The 14643-nt window shown below is 39.0% G+C and overlaps 1 protein-coding gene across 1 annotated transcript; it reads left to right on the top strand.

Annotated features, from left to right (window-relative positions):
- The first annotated feature begins 2227 nt into the window (after positions 1–2227).
- Positions 2228–12705, top strand: SRP9 (signal recognition particle 9). Its single transcript, XM_059941644.1, has 3 exons — positions 2228–2444; positions 6648–6716; positions 10457–12705. Exons 1-3 carry the CDS (start codon positions 2373–2375, stop codon positions 10574–10576), a joined length of 261 nt encoding a protein of 86 aa, XP_059797627.1. The 5' UTR covers positions 2228–2372; the 3' UTR covers positions 10577–12705.
- Positions 12706–14643: the final 1938 nt, after the last annotated feature.

The following is a 14643-nucleotide window of genomic DNA, read 5'->3' as shown; positions in this document are numbered from 1 at the left end:
CTTTATTCCTGTCCTGCCCCTAGGTTCGTCAGAACCATTGTTTTTTTTTTAGATTCCATATATATGTGTTAGCATACGGTATTTGTTTTTCTCTTTCTGACTTACTTCACTCTGTGTGACAGACTCTAGGTCTATCCACCTCACCACAAATAACTCAATTTCGTATCTTTTTATTTACCTCCTCTTCTGTTTGTGGTTAAGCTCTTATAAAGAAGAGTATAAAGCAACTGCCTTCACTTTTCTACCTCTTCAGCCTCTTTCAGTCAGTTCTACCCGAACCCCAGTCTGACTGAGGGTTCTCTGGCTGAGGGTCGCCAATGGCCTCCCAATGACTACAATCAGTGGACTCATTTTAGTTCTCTTTGTACTTGCTCTCTACCCGCCATCTGACACCACTGACTACTCCCTCCTCAAAACCTTCTCCCCGCCACTTCCCAGACACTCCTGGTCTCCTTTTATCCCTCTGATAATTTCTGCTTCGCCTCCTTTGCGAACTCTACTCCCTCTCTCTAACCCTTTGTACATGTGGCTGTTTCGCAGGATTTGTCCTTAGTCTTCTCCTCTTATGCTGTGTCCTCTCCCCAGGAAGGCTCAACTAAGACCTATCTGCTGATGACTCCTATTTCATACCACTCCTGGAGTTACCGATGGAGATACCCAGCTAAGCTACCAGACATCTTCACCTGGATGTCCCAAAGATATTTCAAACTCATCAAGTTCACAACTGAACTCATTGTCTTCCCCAATCTCCCCCAGACCTGTTCTTCTTCCCTTTCTCCTGCATCAGTCAATGGCATCACCACCTCCACTGGCCCAGGAGTCATTCTACTTTTTCCTCTCCTGCATACCCCACATCATTCACTGAGTAAATCTCAAAACTGTTTCCTCCTCTCCATTCCTAAGCTAGTGCCTTAATTCAGATCCATGGCTTTTTTTTTTTTTTTTTTGTAAAATATTGGCTATATTCTTTGTGCTGTACAATATATCCTTTAAAAAAATTTTTTTTTGGAGTATAGTTGTTTTACAATGTAGTGTTAGTTTCAGGTGCACAGCAAAGTGAATCAGTTGTACATATACAATATAGCCATTCTTTTTTAGATTTCTTTTCCCATATAGGTCATTACACAGTAATGAGTAGAGTTCCCTGTGCTATACAGTAGGTCCTTTTTAGTTATCTATATGCCTGTATTACTGCATGAGCATCTTAAGAGGTCTCCCCGTCTCCAGGTTTGCCACTTCACTTCAGTCCTTGTGTGAAGCTGGAGCCCTATAAAATGCAAATCAGCTTAAAGCCCTTGCATGGGCAGGAAAACTAGAGTGGCAGAAAGCAGATCAGTGATTGTCCAGGGTTAGGGGTGCAGGTGGTGGGATTGAATATAAAGAAGCATAAGGGAACTATTCTGGAGATAGAGATGTTCCTTATCTTGATTGTGGTATCTGGTATATGAGCATATACCCAATGGTTTTAATATATAAATGTGTGTGTGTGTGTCAAAATGCATCAACCTGTACGTTTAAAACTGGTGTGTTTCATTGTACAAAAAAATATACTTCAATAAACTTGATTAAAGAAAAATACCCTTCTACATCACTCCATTGCCTGGAGAACAAAGTTCAAATGTCTTCTGGCTTAAGTGATGACATGATTTCTTCCCTTGATTCTTCTCTTCCCCCATCCCCCAAATACCTATCACATTAAATACACTACAGATCTAAAGTGGGCCTAGATGTCCTGCCCGGCCTTGCCCACCTGTTGGACATCCGCCATGTTTATCTAGATTCAGCTTGTGCCATCACTATTAGCATCCCCCCACCCACACGTGCTCACTCTTCCTTTGTGTTCTACTAACCCGACATAAATATCCATCACATAAAGGTTTCGGTTGCATTCTTGTGTTTATGTCTCCTCTCTCTTTTACTAAGCTGTAGGTGTGACGGCTGGACCCTAATGTCTCCATTCTTGTAGCTCCAGCGCTTATCACTAAGCCGCTTAATGTTTTCTGAAGAAACCTGGGCTTTACCATTGGAGTCCAGCCCGAAGAACAGCGGGACAGATCCTCCTCCAGTCCTACAGGGGGCGCTGTGGCAACCTCCATCGTTTCCCTGCTCTCCACTTCTCTGGACCAGCTCCCAGAGCCACACGCTCGGGGCTCCACCTCCTCCTTGGCAACATCCCTCCTTCCCATTGGGCGAGGGCGGTACGGGCAGTCCAATGGAACGAGGCGTTGGTGCGAAGAGGCGCCACCATCGTTGAGCTGCTGGGTCTCTGCCGCGGTAGGTGGCTGCTCAGAGGTAGGGAGGTAGGTGGGCCGCGTCGCGTCGCCTCAGGTCCGTAGCTTTGCCTCCCTCTCCTGTTCTGCCGCGGGCCCACGATGCCGCAGTACCAGACCTGGGAGGAGTTCAGTCGCGCAGCGGAGAAGCTCTACCTCGCAGACCCTATGAAGGTAAATCACTGGAGGGGCCAGTGCCTCTGTCCCAGCCCCCGATCAGGATAACTTCTCTGCTGTCCGCTCGGCCTCCGAAGCTTCAGCATCCTAGTAGGTGCTGTGAGTGAGGAGAGACGGACCCTGCCAAGTCCACTTGTTCCTCCCTTATTAACGGGCCCGGTGAAGCCATGAAACGGGCAAGATCGGGGTCATTTCAGGGCCCTTAGGTAGCTTTCCCCGGCCCCCAGTCACTGAACATCCCTTATGGCTGTCGTTGGTTTACGTGTCTCTTAAGGGCAGGGCTTCTCCCCCTGCAGTTTCGGCCTTCTGTCCCTCAGCTGTTTTGGTGCCCTTGTCCCGTACTACCTCGTGTAAGATAAAACGGTTATGTTTTTCTGCCACCGCAGAGAAATTTTGGAAAGACCCCAGTTTGGAGGCATCTACAGCCATTAGCTTAGTGGTTCTTATTCTTTTGGAGGTCACTGCCTTTTTGAGAACATGAGATGCTTCACCCTTTTCTCAGAAAAATCCACTTGTACGTAGAAGTTTGTAAACAATTTTAGAGGGCCCATGGATCCCTGTAATTCATTCATGGCCCCCACAAAAATTATAACAAGTGAGTGTCAGAGGTTAGCTTATTATTTAAAAGCAGAGAAGTCGCAAGGATGAGAATATAGCATTTGGGTCTTGACCTTTCTTCCTCTCAGGTTTTTATTTATTTTATTGTCATCTAAATAATATTTGAAGCAGCTCCCTGTTAATTAGAAATTTTGCTAGCGGGACTTCCCCGGTGGCGCAGTGATTAAGAATCTGCCTGCCAATGAAGGGGACACGGGTTCCATCCCTGGTCCGGGAAGATCCCACATGCCGAGGAGCAAGTAAGCCCGTGCGCCACAACTACTGAGCCCACGTACTGCAACTACTGAAGCCCGCGCGCCCAGAGCCCTGCTTCGCAACATGAGAAGCCACCGCAATGAGAAGCCCGCACACCGCAACGAAGACCCCATGCAGCCAGAAAAAAAAAAAAAAAAAATCCTGCTAGCTTTTTAGACCTAGATAAGTAACAAGAAGCTGTAAAACATTCTTAGTTTCATTCTTTGCAATACGAAGATGTAATAATAACAAATTATGAAATGAGTTAGATATTATTGAAATTGAGTACTTTGTTTATGACACAATTTCTGGCTCCTCCATTTGGTAGATTTTGTTTGTAGGGCCATCTGTTTCTTTAAGCAGTACACCATGAGGACAATACAGGATTTTTGTCCAGAAGTACCCACAGTGTAAACTAAAAATATTTGAAAAGATAGTAAAGAATATACAAATTCACATCAAGAGTAATCATATTTTAAGAATGTGGTCATTCTTAGGGAAAATGAAAATAAAATGGTAATTATAGAGCATTGCTGTGAACAAGGCATGTCTAGTATAGGCAAGAGAGCGAGAATCTTTGAGCTCTTTCCCCAATCAGAAAATTCCAGTGGCCTAAAAACTTGTGCCTTTTTATGATAGCCTTGCACTAGTTAAAAACTAGTGATTTTTTTGATAGGAAGGTGAGGGGATGAGTGGGGAGAGACTGACAGTTATATTGAGTACCTTGTATGTGACAGACATTTTATATATATATTTATTTGTATAATTTATGTGAACAATTAAGACAGCCCCTTGAGGTAGATGAATAAACAATCTTAGATACATTAAATGATTTGCTTAATCTCTAAGAAATGAAGCTAAAATTTGAACTCACGTCTCTAAACCCCATGTTCATGCTATCTCTACCGGTCCATACTGCTGGGACTAAAAAAGAAAAGAAATTTTGTCAGAACTCTTTAGGATCTGTTTTACAGAATTCTGTCTTCTCTCCCTGTTGATTACATCCATCACCTTTTACCATTCTCTGTTGCATCTGCTCTAACTGAAGATGGCATTATTTCTGGACCATGTAATAACCTCTTAGTCTGCCTGTTTTTAAAATCCCTTCTTCACTCTCTTACCACAGCTATCTAAAACACAAAAATTGAATTCTCAGTTTCCTGCTTTAAAACTGGTTCTTCATTGATTGCTGGTAGACATCCGGACTCCCAGTCCCCAGTCTGACCCTCTCTCCAGTCTTGCTGGCTTTGTCTTCCACCACTTCCACCATCCTCAGCCCTAGTCTCATGAAGCTACATAATGCATCATATCTTCAGACTGCCACTTCAGCTTTTCTCCTAACTTCTTCCCTAAAAGAAAAAAAAAAATGCGTTTCTGAAGCCATCTCCATAAAGCCTTTTTACACTTCCCCTTCTCCCAATCTAAATTACTTGTGTTCTCTTTTAACATTTTACCTGTATATGCCTTTATAGGGTTTAATTTATGTTGTCTTATGTTTTGATTATTTTGCTTGGTTGAATTCAAAGTTCCTAAGAAAGCAAGAACCTTGATTTCTTTTTCTCTCTTAGGGGCATCTGGCATGGTAACTTAGGCGCTCCCTAAGTTACAAAATGGACTCTCTTATAGTACCACAGACCTTTTAACTCTCATTTCTCCTACTCACCAGTGATTCTTTTAAGTGAGAGTTAAAACTTTATGTAGTTGTCATGCTTAGTATATTTTTTAGTTTCAGTTTCCTTTTGTTTCTGGAGGACTGAATTTTTTTAAATATGTAAAACTGAATTTAATAGCTCAATAAATAGAATCAGGTAGTCTAAAGATACTTAACCTAGTTTTCATTATTTATACCTAATTAAGTGCTTGGTGTGTTCCCTTTCCTCCCTCACCAAGACAAATCTCAGGGTCGTATGACTTTTTTTTTTGCAATCCCAGGAGAGCAGAGAGCATAATGGGAAAAGCTGTAGGAAAAGCTCTAATAGCCCTTTTTATCTAGTTTCCAGAATTGTCTTGAGGGTCCTGTGCTACATTGTAACCATTTTAAAATTTTATTCCTGTTTTGGCTTATAGGTACTTAGCACTTTTTAAAACAGCTAGCTAAAACTAAACAAGAGTTATTTATTTTGGTTAACAAGAAACTTGACTCTGCTGCAGTACACTTTTGAATCCATCATTTAAAGAAGTAAAAATAATGTTCATGGAAGTTGTAAACTCTATTGGGAGATGTCTTCTTTTATTGGAATATCATAATACCTAAATCATTTTCTTGGCTTCCTAACTGTAGAATACCAAACAACAAAAAGTGCCGTGTAGCATGGCACTCAATATAGGAGTTATTCTGGATTTAGAAAGTTGTTGATGGAGACATCTTGTGCCATCATGATAAAAATGTGATTTTGCTGAGTAACTTAGCCTGAGTCCACCTCCTGAGAGCCATGGGAAAATGGAAAGTATGAACTGTGACTGCAGTGCTCTTTCCTGGGGAATGGATTTGAACTTAACTAGCCATATCTGCTATTTTTTTCCCCTTCTTTTCCTATCATTCCTCTGTGGCTAGGTGTGTTGGTGTTGTAGGGGAGAAAAAACTTTCTCCTTTACTCTCTTAGGTTTTATAACTGGGGCTCTGCAAATTAACAGGTAGAAACATACATAGCACAGAAGTTCACAAAGAAATGTGACCTGAGGAACTTGGGACCTATATGCCATCTTAACAAAGGGTGGGAAAGAGGCTGGACAAAGGAAAAGAGGTTTGGGGTTTCTGGGAGGGGGTAAGTTGTGAGAAGGTGACTAGGAAATGTATGGGAAAGAAGAGTTGTTTAGTAAGGTTTGTTAGGGAACAAACCTTGTTCTCTTTTCCCAGGGAGAGGGAAACACCTTTACAATTGGAAACTTATGTCACCTTTACAAAGGTTAATTTATGTCCTGCTTTTGGCCAGAAAGGGCAGAGAGCTAATCGCCTTCAGCTCAAAACATTCCTTATGCCTAAGTGGTATACTTTGAGGTGGCAAGCTGTGAATACCCTTCAGTATATTATTCTTACTGGCAAGAAATGCCAAACCACCTTAAGAGTCTCACAGGCTCTCTGAATATGGATGTGTCTTGGGAATTTTCAGTACATCTCTTCAAAGTGGCTGAAAATAAAATACCTGACTTTAAGTCTCAGAAAAATTGCAGCAATAGAAATGAACAAAATGCTGTTTTCCCGCATTTCAATAAATTTACAGTAAAGGTGCCTTTAGATGTTTTGGCTATTAATTCTAAAAGGATCCATTTTAGCCCACCTGAAGACTAAATTATTTATGAGAAATGTCTTCTGACTTCACTGTTTCTAAATATGTATTTTTATTTCAGGCACGTGTGGTTCTCAAATATAGGCATTCTGATGGGAGTTTGTGTATTAAAGTAACAGATGATTTAGTTGTAAGTATACATTTTTACTTGTTGCATACTTTCAGATTTGTTTGAGTTAATCATTTGTTTGAAATTATTTACATAGAATTTATGCAGGTCACCCATTAGGATGCTTATTTCACATTGCATTCCCAAGTCAAGAACCTTGGTCTGGAAGCTATTGTTATAGGCACTTGGAAAGATAATTCAACTTGCTTCATTAATGCAGTAGTATGTTAAGTGTAGTTTAATAACTGCTCTCTTTGGACCCTAAGCAAGAGGAACGTAGAGACCAAAAGTGGATATGAGGGGTAAAGGTTTCTTTATACGTGTGTGAGAAGTAAATAATGGTATTTGAACACAAGTTATAGGCTCTATAATTATATTTCTGACCTCCCCTGTCTGCTCACTCTTGTCTGTTCCTCACACCCCATTCATTCCTTACCCCTCTGCCATCTGGTTTCTGCATGAATTCTTCCACTCAGACTGCTTTTGGTGAGAGCTCAGCAGCGGCCCCTTTATTTTCAAACCCAGTAGTCTCAGCAGTTCATATTTTATGCGACCTTCTGGCTGCTTCTGAGAAAACCACTTCTTGTAGAAATTATTATTTTGGCATCTGTGCTCCATTTTATCTTGTTTTTCTTTTTCTGTTTCATTCATCTTTGCTAATTATTTCACTGATGTGCCCCCATAAATATTGGTTTCTCCAGGATTCTGTTCTTGATCATTTCATACCACTTCTGGACCAACCCATTAAGTCCAGTACTGCCTGTATCTGTCTGTTTCCAGTTTTGTACCTTTAGCTCATATTTTTCTTTTGGCTTCCTGACTAGCTCTAAGTTGAGCATCCTTCCTCCTCTCCTCGTTAACATTAGCCTGTCTAGAATGGAACTCATCATGTCTTATCAAACTGGCTCTTCCCGTTTTTTCTCTGTTAGTTGCACCGTCATCTACCTGCTCAGAAACCTGGGGATCATCTTTGGTCCCTTCCTTTCCCTCATTCTCACGTTAACTATTCCTTCATTTGAAAAACTTGTATTTTGATCCTCCGATAAGTTCCATACATTTTGCTGGGCATTTGTGAATTATTGATTCAAGCTCCCTCATCTCATTTTCTGCCATGAACTCTCCATCTTCACTGCTAACCTCGTAACTTTAAGGGCTCAACGTCACTCACCTGGACTAGTAGAATAGGCTCTAACTGTGTCCCTGCTTCCAGCTCATCCTTTAGTCGTCCTGTGCTGCCCTGCCGGAGTGGTTTCTAAAAATGCAAATTTGCTTGTTACTACCCTGCTTAAAAATCTTTAGTGGCCAAAAAAAAAATCTTTATAGTGGCTTCTCATCACTCATAATGTAAATTCCACCCTCATATCCTGTCTAATCTTCGTCTTTTCAATGTTACTTAAGGGCTCCTTTCATATGCCATGCTGTCTGAGGCCTCTGAGCTTTTGAACAGTCTGTTTCCATCTCTGCAGTATTGAATCCCATCCCTGCCCCAATGTGACAAGCCTGCTGCTTATCTTTCAAAACCCAGCTCAAAAGGATTGCTTCATCTCTTACTTTTATTTCTGCCTCTTTTTGTGCTGTGTCACAATTGTCTTATCACATTTGACTTTTAATAGATTGTGAGCTTCAAAATAAAGATAGATCAGTAATATTCTTACCGGTATTTGTAGTGACTAGCATCGTGTCCTGACCCAGAGGGTACTTAGCAAACACTTTTTTTTTAATGGATTAATTCTTTTAAAAATTTAATAGTGACTTTAAAAATGACTTTTTGGTCATATATTTTACTATGTTTGTGTTCAGGGTTCCATTATGAGGTTGTGTGAAGTCAGATCTTTTAATGATTACCATATCTTCCAAGAACCAGTTGAGTTTGGTGAAGTAACTGGGAAAATGTGAAAAAGGAAGAATAAATTGAGCTGTATTGTGCTAAACCTAGATTCAAGAGATCTGAATCCTAGCTTAGCCATCTACCAGCATTTCATCCTGCGGAAAGTTCAGGCCAAAAGTTTGGCTTTTGGGGCCATAATTTTCTTGTCTATGAAGTGCCACAGTGATAGTCTGCTCACCCAGTTGGGTTGTTGTGGAGTGTAAATGAAATATGTGGAAGTGCCTAGCACTAGTGCCTGCACTTAGTAGATTCAGTAAATGTATACTTGAATCTTGAGCATTCACACTGAGAAAAATTTTACTTATGATTGTCGCAGAGTGAATAGATATATCTACTGAAGAGAAATTGGTATATCCTGCTTTAAAAATGGAGGAAAATGCAGAATTGAATTCAATACAAGAGGCTTTATCTCCAGATGATGACTTTTTGCCTCTGGTAATGATTAAATATAGTTAAGGATTCATGGTAAGCAGTATTGGAAAGAACTTTATTTAAAATTGATGATTCCTATGACAAGATCTAAATATGAAAAATACTTTTTGTTCCCTTTCTTAAAACTACTGAGAACTAGTCCATGTCTAGAAGGGACCAAAGACACAATCAAACCCATCCTCCTAAACAGTAAATGTATGAATCAACTCCAACATAAAAATTTGTTTTCTAATGACTCTTAAAGAAAAGTTTGTATACTTCAGTAATTCATTTTAATGGCTAATAATTCCTTCACAAAACTCGTCTTAGACTTCATTATTATCGTCATGGTTCTTTGACTTTTTTATAGTCCCATTTATGCATCATTTTTTTCCAATGCCATGACTGATTTATAATATTTTCTTCTGTGGACCTAAAATCTTTCTGTGTATTTTAGTGAGAAGGTATTTGTTCTTCTCACTAAACTGTAGTGAGAAGGTATTTGTTCTTCTACAGAACATATACTAAAATTGAAACGGTGGAGATGATTATGGCCACTTTACAAAATTGTTAGACAAATTTGTACAATGTGTGGATAAAATTTTTTTAAGTAAGTGATTTAAAGGCTGTATGAATTCAGATCAGTTGGGCGTGATGGGGTTGAACTCCAAATTACTTAAGTTGATGAATATTACTGTAGGATCATGAAGCGCCCATTGTTTAAAACTCACGTGAATCTAAGATGGGCTAAAGAAAAATGGATCAGTGTTACAAGATGAAAAAAAGACTGCCAGCTTAAATTTGATAATTTTGAAGATTCTAGAACAAATGGTTTTATGGCCAACGATAAACAGATCATAAGTATCTATCTAATGAAGAATTGAATTTATAGCAAGGAAGAATTTGGTTTGGTTTAAAAATTATAAATAATGTCAGAAAAATCAAGGTTGAATAGATTTATCTTGTTTGATTTAGGTAGTGACCAGCAGTAAGCAAGGAATTCCAGATTTTTAAAAAATTATCATTAACCCTCCCCCCCCTCCCATTTCACAAATAGAGAAAGGGATCCTAAGATTTATATGCTTTTCCCACTGTAACTCAATCATTTATGACCAGATCCCAGGGAGAAAATATCTAATTCCAATCTTGAAGTCTTCTCATCAGACCATGGCAGAATTTGAATACATTATTCAACTGGTCATTTTTGAGAAGCTTCTAATAGAGTTCACTTTGTTTTTTAACCACAGCAGTGGCATTTAAAATATTATAAAATACTAAACTTAAGGAATGTAATTGTTGGGGACTTGGAAACTTGAATGTAATTCCTTTAGTATGACCTCCAGAGGAAGTAGAGCAAAACAGTGGTAGGAAAAGACTCAAAATTTTATCCAATCATATGTTTGCTACGTCATTGATAATCTAGTTTTACATAGTTAATGTGTGCTTTTAAAATTTCTGACAGTGTTTGGTATATAGAACAGACCAAGCTCAAGATGTAAAGAAGATTGAGAAATTCCACAGTCAACTAATGCGACTTATGGTGGCCAAGGAATCCCGCAGTGTTGCCATGGAAACGGACTGAATGGTTTGAAATGAAGACTGTTTGTCATGTTCTTAGGAAGTAAATATCTTTTGAATTTGAGAAAGTGTTGGGACAGAAAATACTTTATGTAACTAAGTGGGCTATTCAGAAGCCAAGAGATCATTTTTTGTACTTTGTTTTTTAATGTTTACTTTAGAGAGCTAGGACTGTAAACGCTTCCAGTTAGAAAGCCTTTATTTATTTTTGGAAATGGAACAAGGAATGGCTCTATCTTGGAAACTTTGCAGATTGTTTGATGTTAGGCAAAATAAATAATTACTCTCTGGTAAGTTTGTATCAGTAATTTGAAAATGAGATATCAAGAAAAGCCAATTCTTCCTTAAATTTAGTTAATCTGTCTTTAAAAGAAAAATTAAATGGAACCATTTTGCTGGATTGATATATTTCTTTTGGAGCATAAATTTTGTGCTGTTGATGACCAGCAAATATAAAATAATGGTAACTGGAATTAACTGCACAGCAGTATAGCTGATTATATATGGTAGTGTAGTCTCAATTATATCTAAAAATAACTATGAAAACAAGTATGCTTTACCTTAAACTTTACAAATTTAAACTATATTTTTAAATATAAGGGATTCATAGTATCATTAACTTGTTGAGCAAAGACTAACTTTGAATCTAATTTTCAGTGCTCAGAAACATCTGCTGTTACTATAAATGCATGAACAGAATGCTCACTAATGGATTGAAACCACCATATTACAGAAATATTTGCCACATATTTGCCATCTATGTTTTCTCAGAAGGGCTAAGGATTATTTGAACTGTTAAATTTTTGCATACCTCTATGACACCCCCACCCATTTCTCTCATTACTTAACCAAGGTGTTAAGCATGACTCTCACAACTGTTCTCCATTAAACCAGAAGTATGATATTGTTTGATATTTATCTTATATTTGTAACCTGAGTTTTACCACCTAAATATAATGTTCACATGTTGATTCCTACATTAAAATATTTTTTGTTAGGAATTTGTTGTGTTGACCAGCGTTTTAACATGGAAAGTTCCATTAGCCATATGAATTTTGGCATGTTTCAGAGAGATCAGTAAATAAAATATTACATGAATATATATTGTTTCTCTTTAAGTTTTTAACTTCTCAAGAATTACTGATTTCTTGACTGGGATATTCTATATTTATTTAGACTAAAGTGAGCCTAATGATGCTATATATACATTTTTATTTATTTTGTTTCTTGGTACTTTTATTATATGACTTTCTCTGAGCTGTATGCTATGGCATTTTGTTTTCTTGATTAAGAAAAGTAACATCAAATAGTATAGGGTTTTTTGGGTTTTGGTGTTTTCCCCCCATAGTAGGATAACCGGAGGTTTTTTTGGCCTTTTTCTTTTTCATTTACATCTTCCACTTTTTTCTTTCTTTTTTTTACTTTTTGTCTGCACTCCACGGCATGTGGGATCTTAGTGCCCCGACCAGGGATCGAACCCTCGCCCCCTGCATTGGAAGCACAGAGTGTTAACCACTGGGCCGCCAGGGAAGTCCCCATCTTCCACTTTTTAACACTACTTTATGAAGATAACCGGGAATGGGTGGGACTTCTATTTGAGTTCTTTGAGTCCTTGTAGCTTGCAGCAGTGATTAAGAGCAGGGGTTCCAAGGCAGACCGCCTGCGTTGCAATCTTGGCTCCACTGTTCCCCAATTCTGTGGCTTTTGAGACAGTACTTCTCTAAGCCTCCATTTTCTTCTCTGGAAATTGGGCTGACAGTAGTATTCATAGGGCTTTGACAGTTAAATGGCATAATCCCCTTTAAGCCCTTAGCACAGTACCTGGAACACAGTAAAACTCAATAAATGGTAGCTATTATTACTATTATTGTTATGATTGTTATTTTTCAGGGGACTGGGTATAAGTAGCCAGCTCTTAAGTTTTCTCATAATTGTAATTGAATAGTTACTTATAAGTAACGTTTGCCTTTTCTACCGAGCTATGTCTTATTATCAAATGCCATTTTTGGCAGGTGAAGTAAAACAAGATTGTCCCCATGAGGAGTGTTCTTATGTGGTGGGGGAAACTGAAATCCTTAAATCTGAAACATGTTTATTTGTATCTACACAAAATAAAATTATTAAGAGAACTAATTGGTGGTGAAAGTATTGAATCTCTTAAAGACCATATAAATAATAAAACACCAAATTATGTATTCTGAAAATCGCAATGCTGTATACTCTGATTTTTTTCTTTTATTAGGAAGTATTTCTAGATACTATAATCACACTTTCATGGACTTTTTTTGGTGGGGGGGCTGCATGTACGGCTTGCGAGATCTTAGTGCCCCAACCAGGGATCGAACCCCGGGCCCCAGCAGTGAGAGCCCCAAGTCCTAACCACTGGACCACCACGGAATTCCCCATGAACTAATTTTTAGCAAACTGTTTTGTGATGTATTTGATCAAATGCTGCTGACCCTAAGGTAATCCAAATGAAGTCATCATAGTAATTAAGATTCTAGGTACAGTTAGCAGTTTTGTTCTTCTCTTGGAAAGACCCACTCTCCTTGGAGCACAGAGCCCATTAAGCGTTGTTGGCTACATATGTTCTCTGTTGAAAGGGCTGGCTTCTCCTTTCTCCCTAGCCTGCCAACTTTGTGTCTTAAAAATATAAAATCTCTTAGTCACAGCTCTAAGTCAGTGATTAGAGGCAGTGTTGGCAGCATTTTATAGTTGATATCTTCTGTTACCCTTAGAAAAATTGAACACAACAATATGATGGTAATAGTCTTGAAAGTACAGTTGACCCTTGAACAACGGGTTTGAACTGCACAGGTCCACTTATATACCAGTTTTTTTCAAAAATGCATAATACAGTAATACACAATCTGCAGTTGGTTGGAATTACAGTTCTGGAGGGCCAGCTGTAAAGTTAAATGCAGATTTTCTACTGCATAGAGCGTCAGCACTCCTAACCCCTGTGATGTTCAAGGGTCAGCTGTATTCTAAAACTAATTCAAAATGAGTGAAATGTGAAATTAATTGCCCAAGGACAGTAAGAGGTACTCCTTTCTGCCTACTAGAAATGAAACAAAACCAAATCCCTCGTTAATATTTATTGTTCCCCTTTTAGTAAAAAATACCTTGTTGTGGTAATGGTAATATCATAGTATTTAGTATTATTTCTTTTTAAAACAGAAAATATTCCTCTAGTTCTACAGTTAAAATTTATGATAGCATGAGAAGAAAGTCAAAATATTTCATTCTTCTTTCTTACATTAAGAGTAGTGATTGGGCTGGTTCCAGATAAAGATGAAGAAGCACACTCCGCCATGGCTCTTCTGCTGAATACAGCTATGAATGCACAGAGCAGCTGTCTGAGGACTCTGAAAAGAAAATAGCAGGTGGGTTGGGCAAGAAGACAAGAATTTGAAGTACCACTGAACCAGTGATGAATGAGTCTTATCATTTTCCCCCCTCTGGTATCCCCCAGCCTGAATTCAACACATTGGAAACCTAGAAGTGAGTACTGGGGTGCAGACCAGGAGTGCCAGAAGCCTTTGGGTCTGACCCAAGAAGTAAAAGGGTAACTTCTAATATTTGGAGAGAGTGCAGAAATCCTTTTGCTTTTTCCCCGCCCCCCCTTTTCTGTTCTCTTACAGCCCACTCCCAAGCAATCCCATGGTGGTGACAGTGTCAACTACTGGCAATGGGAGCCTGCAGGAGCCAAAACTCAGGGAGATAGCCCTACCTTTCCAGTACGGCTGTGTTTCCAAGAGAGTGGAACCAACTTTCATTTTTTTCTCTTTGTTCTCTATCTGCTTGGCCCTGGATGCAAAAGATGGTGGCAGAAGTGCACAGGGTAACTAAAGCCAGATTTCTTTTGGCCCGAGAACCAATAGAAGGAATCAGAAAGTACCAGGGAGATCATAGAAAGGAAGGAACTCAAAAAAGTGACCTTATAAAGCTGTTTATGTAGTTCTGAGTCTGCCCCCAATCTGCTAATGTGTATGGATCTGATTCTTTTCAGCATGTTAAAGACTTAGAAACTGAATAGGTAGACCACCACCCAAATTCCAGACCAGCAGT

The sequence above is a fragment of the Balaenoptera ricei genome, chromosome 1 (assembly GCF_028023285.1).
Source record: "Balaenoptera ricei isolate mBalRic1 chromosome 1, mBalRic1.hap2, whole genome shotgun sequence".
In the NCBI taxonomy this organism is placed as follows: Eukaryota; Metazoa; Chordata; class Mammalia; order Artiodactyla; family Balaenopteridae; genus Balaenoptera; species Balaenoptera ricei.
The sequence above is the reverse complement of the archived record's forward strand: the minus strand, read 5'-3'. Positions and strand labels throughout refer to the sequence as shown.

Excerpts from the sequence above, each read along its gene's own strand:
- SRP9 (XM_059941644.1), top strand. The coding sequence starts at position 2,373 with ATGCCGCAGTACCAGACCTGGGAGGAGTTCAGTCGCGCAGCGGAGAAG. Across the intron at positions 2,445-6,647 it reads ACCTCGCAGACCCTATGAAG|GCACGTGTGGTTCTCAAATA; the intron begins GTAAATCACTGG and ends TTTTTATTTCAG. Across the intron at positions 6,717-10,456 it reads AAGTAACAGATGATTTAGTT|TGTTTGGTATATAGAACAGA; the intron begins GTAAGTATACAT and ends AATTTCTGACAG.